This window comes from Zalophus californianus, chromosome 13, assembly GCF_009762305.2.
Source record: "Zalophus californianus isolate mZalCal1 chromosome 13, mZalCal1.pri.v2, whole genome shotgun sequence".
NCBI classification, from domain to species: Eukaryota; Metazoa; Chordata; class Mammalia; order Carnivora; family Otariidae; genus Zalophus; species Zalophus californianus.
In genome coordinates this window covers 19727556-19740772 of record NC_045607.1, presented here as the reverse complement: position 1 = coordinate 19740772, position 13217 = coordinate 19727556, and the positions used below count along the sequence as shown (strand labels likewise).

The window sequence follows — 13217 nt, the reverse complement described above, 5'->3', positions numbered from 1 at the left end:
AGGGAGCCCGATGCAGGGCTCGATCCCAGGACCCCGGGATCATGACCTGAGCCGAAGGCAGACGCCCAACGACTGAGCCACCCAGGCATCCCCTGCGCCCTCTCCTAAAGGGAGAAGCCGCAGCCTCTGCGCACTGACCACGTCTCCAGGCACCGTCCCTCACCTGAGTCCTGGGTCCCAGCAGGTCGGCAGTGGGGACAGGAGACCGAGCCGCTGCCTCTTGGGGCCGACTTGGGGGTCAGAACATGGTACTCCTGGCCTGGGGAGGAAACCAGACAGTCAGCTCTTTGCATGTTTGGAGAACTGGGGAGGATCGGGGAGGCTCGTCTCCCCTCCCTGACATACAGAAGCATTCAACAAAGCCAAGCCCCGGCCGGCCGGGAAGCAGCCCAGGAGGGCAGGATAAGCAAGGACGAGCAGTGCTGCTAACCCCCAGACCCCCACTCGCTGGGGGGGCCCTAGAATGGCTTGGGCACGGGGTCAGCTGTGTCTTCTCCCTGCACTCCGAGCAGCTGTGAAATGGGGACTGTCACAGTATGGGTCTCATAGGCGTGTTGGAAGGGCGGAGCGAGTCCGTGTCCGTGAGGTGCTCTGCCCGGCGCCCGGCAGATGGAAAGTGCTCCAGGTTGTTAGAAAGTTGGACAGATGCTTGGCTCTTTACCAGACCTGTCATCTGCTGCCTCGTCCCTCCTTGAGTCTCAAGTAAGACCTTCAGGATGTGGCCTGATCACTTCTGCTTCTCCCCCTGCCTTGTAGGCTTCCCACTTCCTGTTCTGTGTGCGTGACCTCGGGGCCCCCGGACCAGCCCCCTGTTCCCGCTTCTAACACCTCAGCTGTCTGCTCCATGGGGGTGGACACACATCTCTCACTTCCTGCCTTGTCTCCTGCACTCAGCCCTATGGATCTGAGGTGAAGCGCCCTCCCTCCCAGGCTGGTATAGGTGAGAGCCACGTCTGTAATTTACATACCTATTTTAGGTGCTTATTTGCTATTGTCTGCTGTGCAGTCAGATTCATGAAAGTTGGAGCCACGTCCATATTTGTTTTCATGTCAAGCACTCTGAAAGCCTACTATGTGTCATCTGAAGTCTTACTATGTGCTGGGTGCCTAGTTCATGAGACACAGGGGCTGATGCCCTGGGGAATCAGACCTGAAGGTAGGCCATGGGGAAGTGATTGGGTGTCCACCCCGCTCACAGCAGGTGCTTCATAACCCTCTTTGTGATGGACCAGCCATTAGCTGGGCTCCCCCAGAAGCAAGCGTGCGCCCCGGTGCAGGGAGGCATCAGAGACTGTTCGCTGGATGAATGAATGCATTCACAGAGGCAGCACTCCCTGCTGCTCCCTGTGTCAGAGAATTCACAGAAAATGCTAATATTTCAATTGCCTTTGGGGAAATGGGGAAGGCTTCCATGACAGGAGTCCTCCCTGGGGGCCGGGCCACACCCCACAGCCCACCTGTGTACTGGCCCCAGAAGGTGACCCTGTCTGGCCGCCTGGGGCCGCCGACTCCTCTCATTCCGTCCCGAGCTGACTGTGCACTGTCCTCGGTGGTCCGGCTCTTCTCAGAGAACCACTGGGGGGAGGGTGGCTCAGATTCAGAAGCTGGGGGAGGGGGAAAAGAGGGGCATCAAAGGGGGACAGGGGAGGTGTCGCAGAGCTCAGGGAGTGAGCCAATCCTAAATTCAGGCTCTGGGGCAGAGCTCGGGTTTTAATCCTACATCTGTCCCTTAGTAGCATCAGCCAACACATGTAGACCCGTGACCTCGCGCTAAGCACTTGGCTGGACCAGCCGTGGATGCCACGCATGCACCCTCAAGGCAATCCCAGGACAATCCCGGTAACACTATTATTTACCACTGCACAGTTAGCTGTCCCTTTAACTGCACAGAGCAGGTAAACCACCTGGTCAAGGTCACCCAGCCCGGAAGGAGTGAGGTGGGCTGAACCCCACCCCTTCTCCTTCAGTCAATTTCCCTGCACTTCCAGGCTCTGGTGTCCTCATCTGCAGAATGCGGGTGATATGCCCCACCTTGCAGTGAAGATGGAGATGAGGTCCATACAAGGCCCTTCTAGAAACCCTCGCATGCATGACACAGTGGCTATCACTGAAGTGCACGGTACTTCAGAGAATATGATGGCCTAAAGACACACAGAACCTTCTCCAGGTTCTGTCTAGGGCTATTGCTATGGTCCCTGAGCAATGGGCTAACAGGCCCAGACTGTAGCCTCGAGGAACCAGTCCAGGCAGTTGTCACTTACTCAGGGACAGTTGGGGCACCTCCCGAGGCACTGAGGAAGACCTGGCTCGCCGCCTTCCTGCGGGCTCCGTTCGCTCCCCACCTCCAGGCTCACCAGACAATCTCTCTGTGGATTTACTAGCAAAAAGGAGACAGAGAGGGATGATGTCAGTGGATGAGGTTTTACGCAGATTTTCAAGATGACCAGCAAGCAAGCCAACCCAGAGGAAAGCATGAAAGTCAAAATCAAAGACTCTGAGTCAGACTCACAGAAAGGGGCTCTGAGCCTCTGTGAGCCCAGTTTCCTCAGCTGTCAAGTGGGGATAATAACAGCAACTACCTCAGAGGGTTACAGGAAGGATTAATGAGACAATGTCCATAAAAACCTGAACTTAGACGCTCCCATAGAAATACTTAGGAACAAACACTCTGCTGATTTTAGAAGTCATCACAGATGACGAGCTAAGGAGTGAGCAGATGGACATCGTGGGAATGTTTAGCTCTTCACTTGGGTGCTGAGTTCAGGTTACACATTAGATATTTACGCATCAAATCTTACATAGGAAGAAGCTGTCAGCAGGAGAGGGATGTGAGTTCCCATGCGTGGAGAGCCCCAGAGGCAGCCCAGTCTCCCTTCTGCCACTGGCACCAGGGCACAAGGGTGAGCGTTTTGGGGTCGCCCACCTGCCATAGTGGGAGCCCCAGGAAGTGGAGGCATCTGCCGGCCGGGCCCGGGCCCGGGGGGGGCGGTGGAGGGTGGACGCCGGGTGCGTCGGGCTGCCCTGGGCTGGCTGGTGCAGGCTGTCTTCCAGCCGTAGACGGAGCCGAGACACCTCCTCTTGCAGCTCTCGGATGGCCTGGCTGGGGTGGGGGTGGGACAGGAACAAAGAGAGGATATATAAGGCGCTGGACGGCAGCCACCCCCAGAGGGCCGCCCTGATGCCCCGGGCTTGTCCCTTTCCAGTGGACCCCGGGTTCAGCTCTGCCATTAACTGATTCTGGAACTTCCTCGTGCCTCCATTTTTCTTGCTACCTATCTCGACTCTTCTCTGAGTTCACGTCCCTGTGCATTCAGTAGGCAAAGCAGGACGTCCTTCGAGGCTCACCCAACCCCCCACCCCCACCTCATACACGGCCTCTGAAGAGCTCTTCTGAAAAACCAGTGGCACATTGTCAAGATCGAGGGGAGGATGCAGAATCAAGAAGGTATTGCTGAAGGTCCACTTTAAAATCTGCATTTTGACCTGCCTGGGCTGCCCTCCATTCTTTTTTTTTGTTTTAAAATATTTATCTATCTATCTATCTGACAGAGCGAGAGAGAGAGAGAGAGAGAGAGAGAGAGAGAGAGAGCACAAGCAGGGACAGTGACAGGTCAAGGGAGAAGCAAGGAGCCTGATGCGGGACTCGATCCCAGGACCCTGGGATCAGGACCCTAGTCAAAGGCAGACGCTTAACCGACTGCGCCACCCAGGCGCCCCCTGTCCTCCCTTCTTTTAGCTCTGTCTATAGAAATGCTAACTAACAGTCTAGGCCTGGTTCCTTCTCACCCTTACTCAGCCCGTCCTCCCTGGCTTCCCCTGAACATTTCCCACATTGTCTAAGCCTCTCTGTCTGCCGGTGACGGAAGATGCTTGGATGTGAGCAGGATGCAAGCGCAGGGCGCTCTCTGCAAGGCTGCTGTCATCCCTGGAGGACCCCCAAACTTGGCCCAGCCTCCTATTGGCAAGTATCTCAATGAGCTGCTAGATTCCATGGGGTAAGTACTGTTTGCATCTCTCTCCACCCAGCACCGGAATCTCAGAGTCTCATCTGAGAGCCTGGCATTCGGATGCTGGCATCACGGCAGACAATTGTCCCCCAACACCCTGCACAAAAACCCCCTACACACAGAGTGTCAGCATCTGGGCTCGGCATGGCCTGGGCTGCCGAGCCCAGACGCTCCATCTCCTCCTTGGGCAAGCTTCTGCGGCAGGGCTCCCCTCAGCGTTCCTTCTTGCTTGGTGGCCCTGGACTGGAGGGTGAGTGTCTCCTGGAGCCACCTGCAGCTCTCAGCCTGTGTCTGGGGAGTCGAGAGCTCTCTAGCTAGGCCCTGGGCAGTGTATGTCCAGGGCAGCCGGTCTCCTAGCAATCCCCAGGGAGACATTTGTTGGGGTTTCCAAGGCAAATTGCGGGGCGTCTGCAGGAGAGCGAGAGCTCACGTCACCAGTACATGCCTGCATGCGGGACTGGAGGGCACCTCTGGGACCAGAAGGTGCTAGAGTGAGGGCCCGGGACTCAGAACACTCGCCGGGGTATTGCTGGTCCCCTCTGGGTGTTTCTGTCAGGATCTCAGTCTTGCTGACTTAAATCTTTCATGACCAAGAGCCAACTGGCATTTCAAGTTCATCTTTGTAAAGATGTAAACTGTTTCCCCTGCTGAGTTCCCTATCTCTGTACCAGCATCCAACTGGTTGGCCAGCCAGAAGTCTGACTCATCTGAGACCCTTCTCCCTGAATGTCCCCAAAAGTTAACCAACTCCCAATTCCTAGGGGCCCAATGCCTAAATGTCTCTTCAAATGCACCCCATTCCCGCTGACTGGCCCCACGGTGTCTGTCCTGGGGGGGGGGGTGCCTTTCTTGGCAGTCTGCCCGCCTTGCCTTTCTCACCCAGCTAGTGGACAGAGAACCTCTAAAACGTGAACCTGACCTCACCACTCTCGTTTAGAATCCCCCTCATAGGCCTCAGCTGCATCTGTATGCATTCGTGAATATTCAGTGAACTCATTTCTCTGAGCTGAGCTACCATCCAAATCTCTCCCCATGGTGTTCGTGGCCCTCCGAGGCACCCCCAGGTCTCCCGGGCTCCTTCTCCACTGCTCAGCGCTCACCACTGCACCCACGCTCGGGCACCCAGCTAAAATGAACGTTTGGCTCTGCAAAGGTGATGAGCACGCTCTCACCCATAGGCCTTTGCACATGCTGTTTTCCCTGCCAGGAGCTCTTCTGTCTCTCTTCCTTCTGGTCTCAGCTGAGATACCCCTTCCTCCGGGAAGCCCTCCCTGAAGCCTCTGACTGGGCCTGATGTCCCTTGTCTGTGTTCCCAAGGTCCTTGGAGGCTCTGCTGCCCCTGCATTTAGACTGCAGAGTGTGACCATGTGTTTCTTTGCTCATCCTACAAGATGGCGAGCCTTCCTAGGCCAACGACCATCTTGTCCACTATCGTATTCTCAGGAACTAGTGTATCGTTGACCCATAAGCTTGAATCCCTCTGCCGTCACAGGAGTCCGCAGCAGTACCCTTATTAAACTCTGGTCCAGAAGGGAAACGCCAGCCCTTCACCTGCCCTTGCAAATAGGGAACATGACAGCCCATGACGGCACAGGCCCGGAGGCCTCGGATGGGGTCCCGCAGAGCAGCCTTCCCCATACACCTGGGACAGATACCCCAATCCAACAAAGGCATGAGATTGATTATTGGCCAAAAGCAACTCAAAGGAGGGGTAAGAGGGCTGGCCACCCTATTTTCCCACTTCTGTTCAACCAAGCAAGAAGCAATGTTCTTAGTAGAACGGTTGCGCTTGGATTAAAAAGAAGAGAATCGAAGATCAGTCCCTTCTCAGTTCATAAAATGACAGCACCAACTGCTGAAAATCCATCCCTGGGAAGTGTAGACCAGCCTTGGAAGAGAAATATGGGGGTGGGGCAGGGAGCCAGGTCTCAGCACCAGAAAGGTGAACCCCTAGGTCATTTCCCACTGGCTGGGGAAGTGTCCTCAAAGTCCACATCAGTGAGGTCCCACGGAGTGGCCCTGAGTTGGGAGGCAGGACACCTGGGTCCAAGGGGCCCCACATGGCCGCCACCGGCCGTGACTGCTGAGCAAGCCCCAGCCTCTCCTGGGCATCGCTCTCCCGTCCCTGTGCTGGTCCAACTTACTCTCGCCCTGTCCTGGTGAGGAGGAAGGCGCCGGTGCTCTCTGCTGTTCCATGGGGCAGAGTGGCAGCTGCAGGGGTCAGGGTGGGCGGGGGGCTGATTGTGGCTCTGGCGGGGAGCTGTTCGGAAAGCCGCTTTCGCCCCTCGAACTCTGGGCCAGGGACCGCTAGGGAGGCAGAAAGACACCAAGGTGAGTTTGCCCAGAGAGGACCCTCGAAGCATGAATTTCTGAGGGTAGAAGGATATGGGCAAAGTGATAGTGCTGGCTGAGGTCATAATTGAATTTTCCAATGAGGTCACTGGCCCGCTGACCTCAGAACCCGAAGATGTGGTTTTTCCTGGGAGCTTGGAGTGCAAAGCTGGGTCTGCAGAGCTGTTTCTACCTATGTTTCCTGCGCTATCCACCATTTCAGTACCAGATGTGGGTCTTCAGGAATATTCCTCTGTAAAGAGCTCATTGCTCCTTCATGTGGACCCCCCCACAAGCTCTGCCATGCATCACCATGTTGTTCCGGGTCTGACTCCAGAGCCCCCACGCCCCCCTAAAATTATAGCCACACCTTTGCCTGTGGCATGCTTCTGGGGAAAGTGTTCAAAACTTTAGGCTCTCAAAGGCATGAGCGACCAGAGGTTAAATACCACTCACCTGGCCCCTGCATTAAAAACAAGGAGCCCTTGGAACATTAATCAACAATATGGAAAGGAACAGACTATTGATACAGGGAACCATCTAGATGAATCTCCAGAGAAAGGCTAAGTGAAAAAGCCAAACCCAAAAGCGTATCGATCATTCCATTTATAGAACATTCTTAGAATGACAAAATTATAGACATGGAGGACAGAGGGGAGGTCACCAGGCAATAAGGAGGGCGTGGGTGTGACATGTCCATAAAGGGGCAACATGAGGGGTCCTGGTCAAAATCTGCACCATGGTTTTGCAAGATGTTACCACTGGGGGAAACCGGGTGAAGGGCACATGGGATCTCCCTGGATTATTTCTTACAACTACATGTGAATCCATAATTGGTCAACTTTTAATGAAAGTTTAATTTTAAAAGTTTTCAATATGAGCCTTGTAAAGAGCCTTTGGAGGGGTGAGGGGTGATGGGGAGGAGCTGGGGTTCTGATCATGCTGTTTGTCTGGTCTGTGTGCATTTTGTGAAAATTCAATTTATGTTCTTTCCTGTATGTTTATTTCACCAAAAAGCTTACGTGCATCTTTTTAAAGGTTTAAAACTGAAATCACAGGATTTAAAGACATGGAGTGTCCATGACACAGTGTTTAGTGAACAAAGGAGGTTATTAAACACTCATAGATATTCTGATCCCATTTCTATTTTAAGCGTATCTAAATAAACACACACACGTTGGCAGAGAGGAGAGCCCACGGGTTCGACACCCAAATGTGGTAGCGATGGTTTCAGCATGTTTTTTTCTCTTTTCCCTATAGTTTCAAATATTCCCGCCATGAACTTGTAGGATATTTTGTATCTTAAAGGGTAATGCAAGTTTTTTTGTTGGTTTGATTTTTCAGTCCATGCCATCCGGCCACTCCCAGGTTCTGGCCAACCCAGACGCATCCACTCACCCATCTCGGCCACCAGCGCCCGCTCCTCGCAGAGGCTCGGTGCCCTCTGCGGCAAGGGACTGGCCCGGCTCGAGGGTCGCCTCTGGGCTCGGCTCCTGGGTGTGCTGGGCTCCGAGGCTCTTCTGGGGACTGGAGGACCGCTGGTCTGGGGGTGGGAGGCTGCATCCTGGGCCTCAGATGAAGTGAATGGCTGGGCCAATGTTCCTGCAGTGCTGAGGGAGCATGGAGGGAGAGACATGTTGAGATCGTACAGACAGACCCTGGCCTTCGAACCCTTCCGCATGCTAAGCCAATGAGCTGCTGACCTTTGGGACTTGGCACCCCTGCATGCACAGTGTTTCTAAGGATGCACCCGCATTATACATGCATTTCTGTATAAACTGCTGAGCTGTACACCTGCCGACCCACAGATGCAAGATTATAAAGCTCAAGTTCATTTTTAAGAAAATATACAGAGAAACAGAATTTCCAACCCTTTCTTCCCATGTAGTCCTGGGTTGCCAGGCAGGCCTCCTGGGAGGGGCGGCGGGGGGCGCTGCACCAGTTTTGGAGGCTGTCACTCTACGTGGTGGCTCATCAAGTCCACCCTTCACCCAAATCCCCTCCTCAGACCTTGCCTTGGGGTTCTGTCCCTGTCTCTTCCCAGGCAGTCCCCCTGATTGCCCTTTATCCTTGACTTCTGCTCACCTCGTACCACCCTCCTGTACATGTCGGTCCCCATTCACTCATTCATTCGCTCAACAGATACTTATTCCCCAGGCTGTCGACGACTAGCTGAGTGATGCTGGGCTAGTCACTTTCCCTCTCTGAACCTTGGTGCCCCTCTATCGATAAGATGGAGGGTAGGAACCCTGGTTGGGGGATGAGGTGAGGGCTCTGAGAACGCACAGACCATCAACCCCGGCTATGGGCTCACGGCACTGATTCCCACGCTACCCCTCCACGGGAGCGACCCTGATGGGGCAGGGGGGTCCTGGGGTACCTGATGTGGGAGAGCCGGTGCTCCGGGGTTTGGGTGAGGGGCGACACTCTGCTGGTTTCTGAGCCCACAAAGCCACTGTCAGTCTCCGGGGACGCCATCCAGGGCTCCTGAAAGAGGCGGTGTCCCTTTAAGGCTGTGGAATGTGTCTGAGGCAGGCTGGGAAGCCCTTCTCCGGGCCTAGCCTGTGCCTCACATTCCAGAGGCTCCCTGGCTGGGAGGCTGGCCCAGCTCCCAGCAGCCAGGCCCGGGTGTGAGGGTCCTCAGGCGCTCGGGACCAGCACCAGGCCAACAGCAGGGACTCCACACCCAGAGCCTGAGCAAGTCCTGCTTCCCTGAGGCCCTTGAGAGAGATCCTGTGGCAGATGTCCTAAGCTGAGGAAGAGGGGAAGGAGAGGAAGGAGAAAGCCGCCTCCTCGTCTCCTCGTCTCCTCGTGGGGATGGGATTCATACTTCCACACATCTTCCCGCTTGGGCCTGGAATGCCATGGTCCTGTCAGACGCAGAAATGCCCCGGGCCAATGGATCGGGAGAATCAAATTCATCCAACGTGCACCCCTCTTCCTAATGAAAGGCACGAAGAAGACAAACAGGTGCCTGCCCTCAACAAGTTCACGGTCTGGTGCAGATTTCTTACTACAAGGTCATTAGGACTACAGAGGGGTGTGTGTGTGTGTGTGTGTGTGTGTGTGTGTGTACACATGCATCTATATGCATTGTTCTATGGGAGGATCCGTAGCATAACTGACATTTCCAAGGTGACCTGTGACTCCTGCGACAGTTAAAAATTGCCGCCCTAATGTCACCAACAGGCCATGCAGTCAAGGACTGCCCCTCCAGTCTGTGCTCAGCAGGCTCAGAGAAATACAGACATGGGCCACAAGCTCTCAGAGGACAAGCAAGAGCTCCTGGGAGGGGGACAGGCGTAGGGGGACCCACAGCAACAAGGTAGCACTGGGCATAAGCCCTGAATGTTTGGCAGAACTGTCACCGGCAGGGACTGGGAACAGCAGGAATTCTGGAAGGGTGTGAGCAAAGGCCCAGGGGCAGAAATCCCCAGGAGCTCCACACCCCATGTGGATGCTTACCTCTAGGTGGGGCCCCCCAGCTTGGTGCAGAGACTTCTGGGGAAGGTGCTCGGAGATGCCACTTCCCTCTAAGCTGGTCAGACTGCTCTGGTGCGATCCTGCAGTCCTGGTGCCCCGAGGGTGGGGTGGCCTGCTCGGGCCTGGAGGGGCTGCCTTGGCTTTGTGCAGGCCCTGGAGGTACCCATCTCTGGCCGTGGATACATGGACGCCTGCTGGCTTTACAGACCCCATCTGCTCCACAGGCTCCCTGGCCAGGAGGAGGAGAGACACACCGACTCTGAGCCCTGGCAGGGGCTGCCCAGCCCTGTCCTGGGAGCCAGACGCCCCTGGCGGCCCACCCTGGTGTTGCCATCTTCTATAGCTGTGTGACCTTGGGCAAGGCACCGTCCCTCTCTGAACTTTACTTTTCTCATACGTCAAATGGGGATGGCCAACAAAAACCGCCCAACGCAACACAGCGACAACAGTATAGAAACAAACTACAGTAGTTTGTTTGTGGAAACAAAGCTACAGTATCATTTCTCAGGCTTCGGGAACTTGGGTCCTCTCCCCCCTACCTCAGCCCCTTCCAGAAACTTCAATCTCCTCAAAGGCTTATGTCATCATTAGAAATAGAAGATCAGTATTTTGTCTGAAAAATAGACACTAACTTTAGACATAAACAGAAGACACATGAGAACAGTAGTACTCTCTTCTCGAGAGATCCTGTCGTCTAGGCTCTGGGCCCAGGCCTGCTCATGTGTTCTGTCTCTTTCTTTCTCTCTTTGTTCTTAAAGGAAGATCAAGAGAGGCACTGAGGACGTAATGGCACTGAAACCTTCTCCTTGATGTACTTGGAAGGTCTGAGACTCAAAAGGAGAATAATAGTATCTAGCACTGCCTGTGTCCTACCGAAACCATGTCCACCCACCCAAATCTCTGCAAGTGCTCTCGGTGGTGTATTTGTCCCACGGCTTGGAGAGACGTGAGCAACAGGTCACGAAGGCCATTGCTAAGTGGCAAAGAGCCATCTCGCTCACTAGGACCATTACCACCCCTGTGGTTTCAGAGTCGGTCTGGGGACAAATCGGGGGGCTCATGGACATACTTGAGGGGGGTCCTGTGACTTCTTTTGGCCAGTGCTGGGAGCTGCCTTATGGGGATCCTGGTGGCCTCGGAGTTTCCTGGAGCTGGAGCTGGCCCGTCCACTTCCACTATGTGGCCTTGCCCGTCTTCCTCCTCCTCCGCCTCCATCTTCATGGCTTCTGGGAGGGACTTCACGCTGAGGTACCTGAAGAACACAGAGGAGCATGACTTCTGCCCAGCAAGGCCAGCCAAGGTCCTGTCACTGGGCCGGACCCACTGACCTTCCTCCTGGTACTCACCGCTCCAGGAGGCCATGGAGATCCTGCTCCACCTGCAACTCCTTGGGCCTGAGAGGGGCCGGGAGGCCCAGGGGCCTGTCCTCCCCCTCATTGCTGGCAGCACTAAGCTCCACGTTTACGGGCGATGCGCAGGGGCCCATGCTGCTGGCGGCATCAGGCTGGGGCCAGAAAGTCAGAGGGACAGAGATTCAGCAGATAACCAAACACCACTTTTTGGGGACCTACCTTATACCAGGCTCATGCTGGGTGCTGAAGAGTAATAGGTGAGACTCACGCACCCTGTCACACGTTCATGTGTGGGCAGAGCGAAGGGAGTGGAAGGTGCGATCTTTAGCACGGACTGCCATTAACTGAACACCTACTCCCCGCCAGGCACGGTTCAGACAGCACCTCCCAATAAGCCCAGCAGGGATGGTTATCACAGCCCATTTTATAGACAGGAAACTGAAGCTCAAATGATTTGCCCAAACTTACAACAGAAGTGAGGGCCAGAGCTGAGATTTGAACCCAGATTTCCTTCCAGAAGCATCTCTCCTCACTCGCTCCATCAAATATGGACACCCAGCCCCCAAAACACCTTCCCTGAGGGAGCATGGGAGCCGCTCAGGATGAGGCACTCGGGTTTTCACCCATTGGTGCATGAGGCAGCACCCAGTGGAGGTTTCCCCAGTGTGAGAGCTTCCCCCACATCCCTAGGCTGCCAAGGGCTCCGCCGTCAGGGCTATCTCACCAGAGCCCAGCCCTCCGGCAACCCCCACCTCACCTGCCATGCTGGGCCTTTCTCCTGCTCTGTCCCCAACACAGCACGGGCGGCAAGGTCTAGAGACTCCCCTGCTGTCCCTGGTGTGACCGCTGTACCCTCACTCTGCTCAGCTATATGGCACGCAAACAGTGATCGTCTCCTAGGGGCTTGTGATGTGGGCCAGAGAGAGACTTCTACCAAGTCCCTTCTGCGTAGGGCCCTTGTCTAGTGTCTCCTGATCTGTGACTAGTCCCCTGGACTGAATAGTCCCTTGGGATGCTGGAGGCCATCCCTTCCCCCTTTCTTCTCACTCCCAGGGCACATCCAGGCAAACGGGCCTTCTACACCTCTCTCAGGTCCACCCACACCTCTCCATCTGCCCTGCCCCCACCCCACCTACCTGCAGACCTTCTTTGAACATGCCCTGCTGAAAAACGCCGCACAGTTTAAGGCCAAACCCTTGCCGGGACTTGCAAGCCCTGACATCATGGGGCGCCTGCCCCCTCTCCAGCCAGCACTCAGACAACTGCCCCCTCATGTTCCATACTCTAACCACAGGGCCTTTGCACAGACTGTTTTCCCTGCTGCATGGCTTCTCTTCTTCTGCATGAAGCAAGTCCCACTCACTCTCAGATCCCATTAAAACATTTCTTCCTCAAGGAAAATTTCTCCTGCCCTTTAACCTCAGTCATGTAACCCTGTTACCTACTCTCCTAGAGCCCCATAATTCTCCTTTGGAGCCCTGAGAAAAATAGAATTAGTCCAGCCAGAAAGAAAATGCCATGAGGGTAGAGGCCACCCATTTCTGTCTGCTTCCCACTGAATTTCCACCATGGGCCAGCACTACTGGAACTTGGCACCTACTTCCCAAGTATGTAGGGAAGAAGCCAACTAATGGAGAAGAGAAGGAAGGGATGGTCCAGTATGGCTGGGCAGGAAGGTACCTGAGGGCAGAGGGTATGGATGGCGGGGTTGGAGGCTTGTCCTGAAGGAGAAGGCAGGCACGCCGGCTGGTGCGGGGAGGGCGAGGCTGCGAGGCTGTCCGGAGTGCAGTCTGACCCGACTCGCTCAGGCTCCTGCTGGTTCTGGTCCATGTGGTCCTTCAGCTCTTCCAGGCGAATTCCCAGCTGGAATATCTCCTCCTCTAGCTCCCTGCAACGGGGAGACACCAGCACCCAGACCCTGTTACAGCAGCCACATCGGGCAGGGCTGGGAGGCTGAGCTTCCGAGCACAAACCCCAGAGAATGACCACGGAGGGTGCATTCAACGTCCTAATTTGGATTACGTGGAGAACTCGACAAAACAAG

General features: G+C 55.2%; 1 protein-coding gene across 10 annotated transcripts in view; it reads right to left on the bottom strand.

The window, feature by feature from the left end:
- Window positions 1-13217, bottom strand: part of AKNA (AT-hook transcription factor) — a 55347-nt gene that overhangs the window by 9167 nt on the left and 32963 nt on the right. For 5 of the 10 annotated variants that reach the window (XR_003523638.2, XM_027615144.2, XM_027615143.2 and 2 more), the window contains 11 exons: window positions 12854-13061; window positions 11168-11325; window positions 10891-11073; window positions 9804-10050; window positions 8719-8825; window positions 7737-7948; window positions 6152-6314; window positions 2924-3100; window positions 2262-2377; window positions 1458-1604; window positions 164-259 (listed from right to left, as the gene is read on the bottom strand). Coding sequence is in view for 6 of the 10 variants with exons in the window: in XM_027615144.2 (XP_027470945.1) it covers window positions 164-259; window positions 1458-1604; window positions 2262-2377; window positions 2924-3100; window positions 6152-6314; window positions 7737-7948; window positions 8719-8825; window positions 9804-10050; window positions 10891-11073; window positions 11168-11325; window positions 12854-13061 (1814 nt within the window). In the remaining 4 variants the exon portion in view is untranslated. Of the gene's footprint in view, window positions 1-163; window positions 260-1457; window positions 1605-2261; window positions 2378-2923; window positions 3101-6151; window positions 6315-7736; window positions 7949-8718; window positions 8826-9803; window positions 10051-10890; window positions 11074-11167; window positions 11326-12853; window positions 13062-13217 lie in introns of those variants that run through there. The other 5 variants (XR_003523639.2, XM_027615146.2, XR_003523641.2 and 2 more) reach the window with 3 other exon arrangements.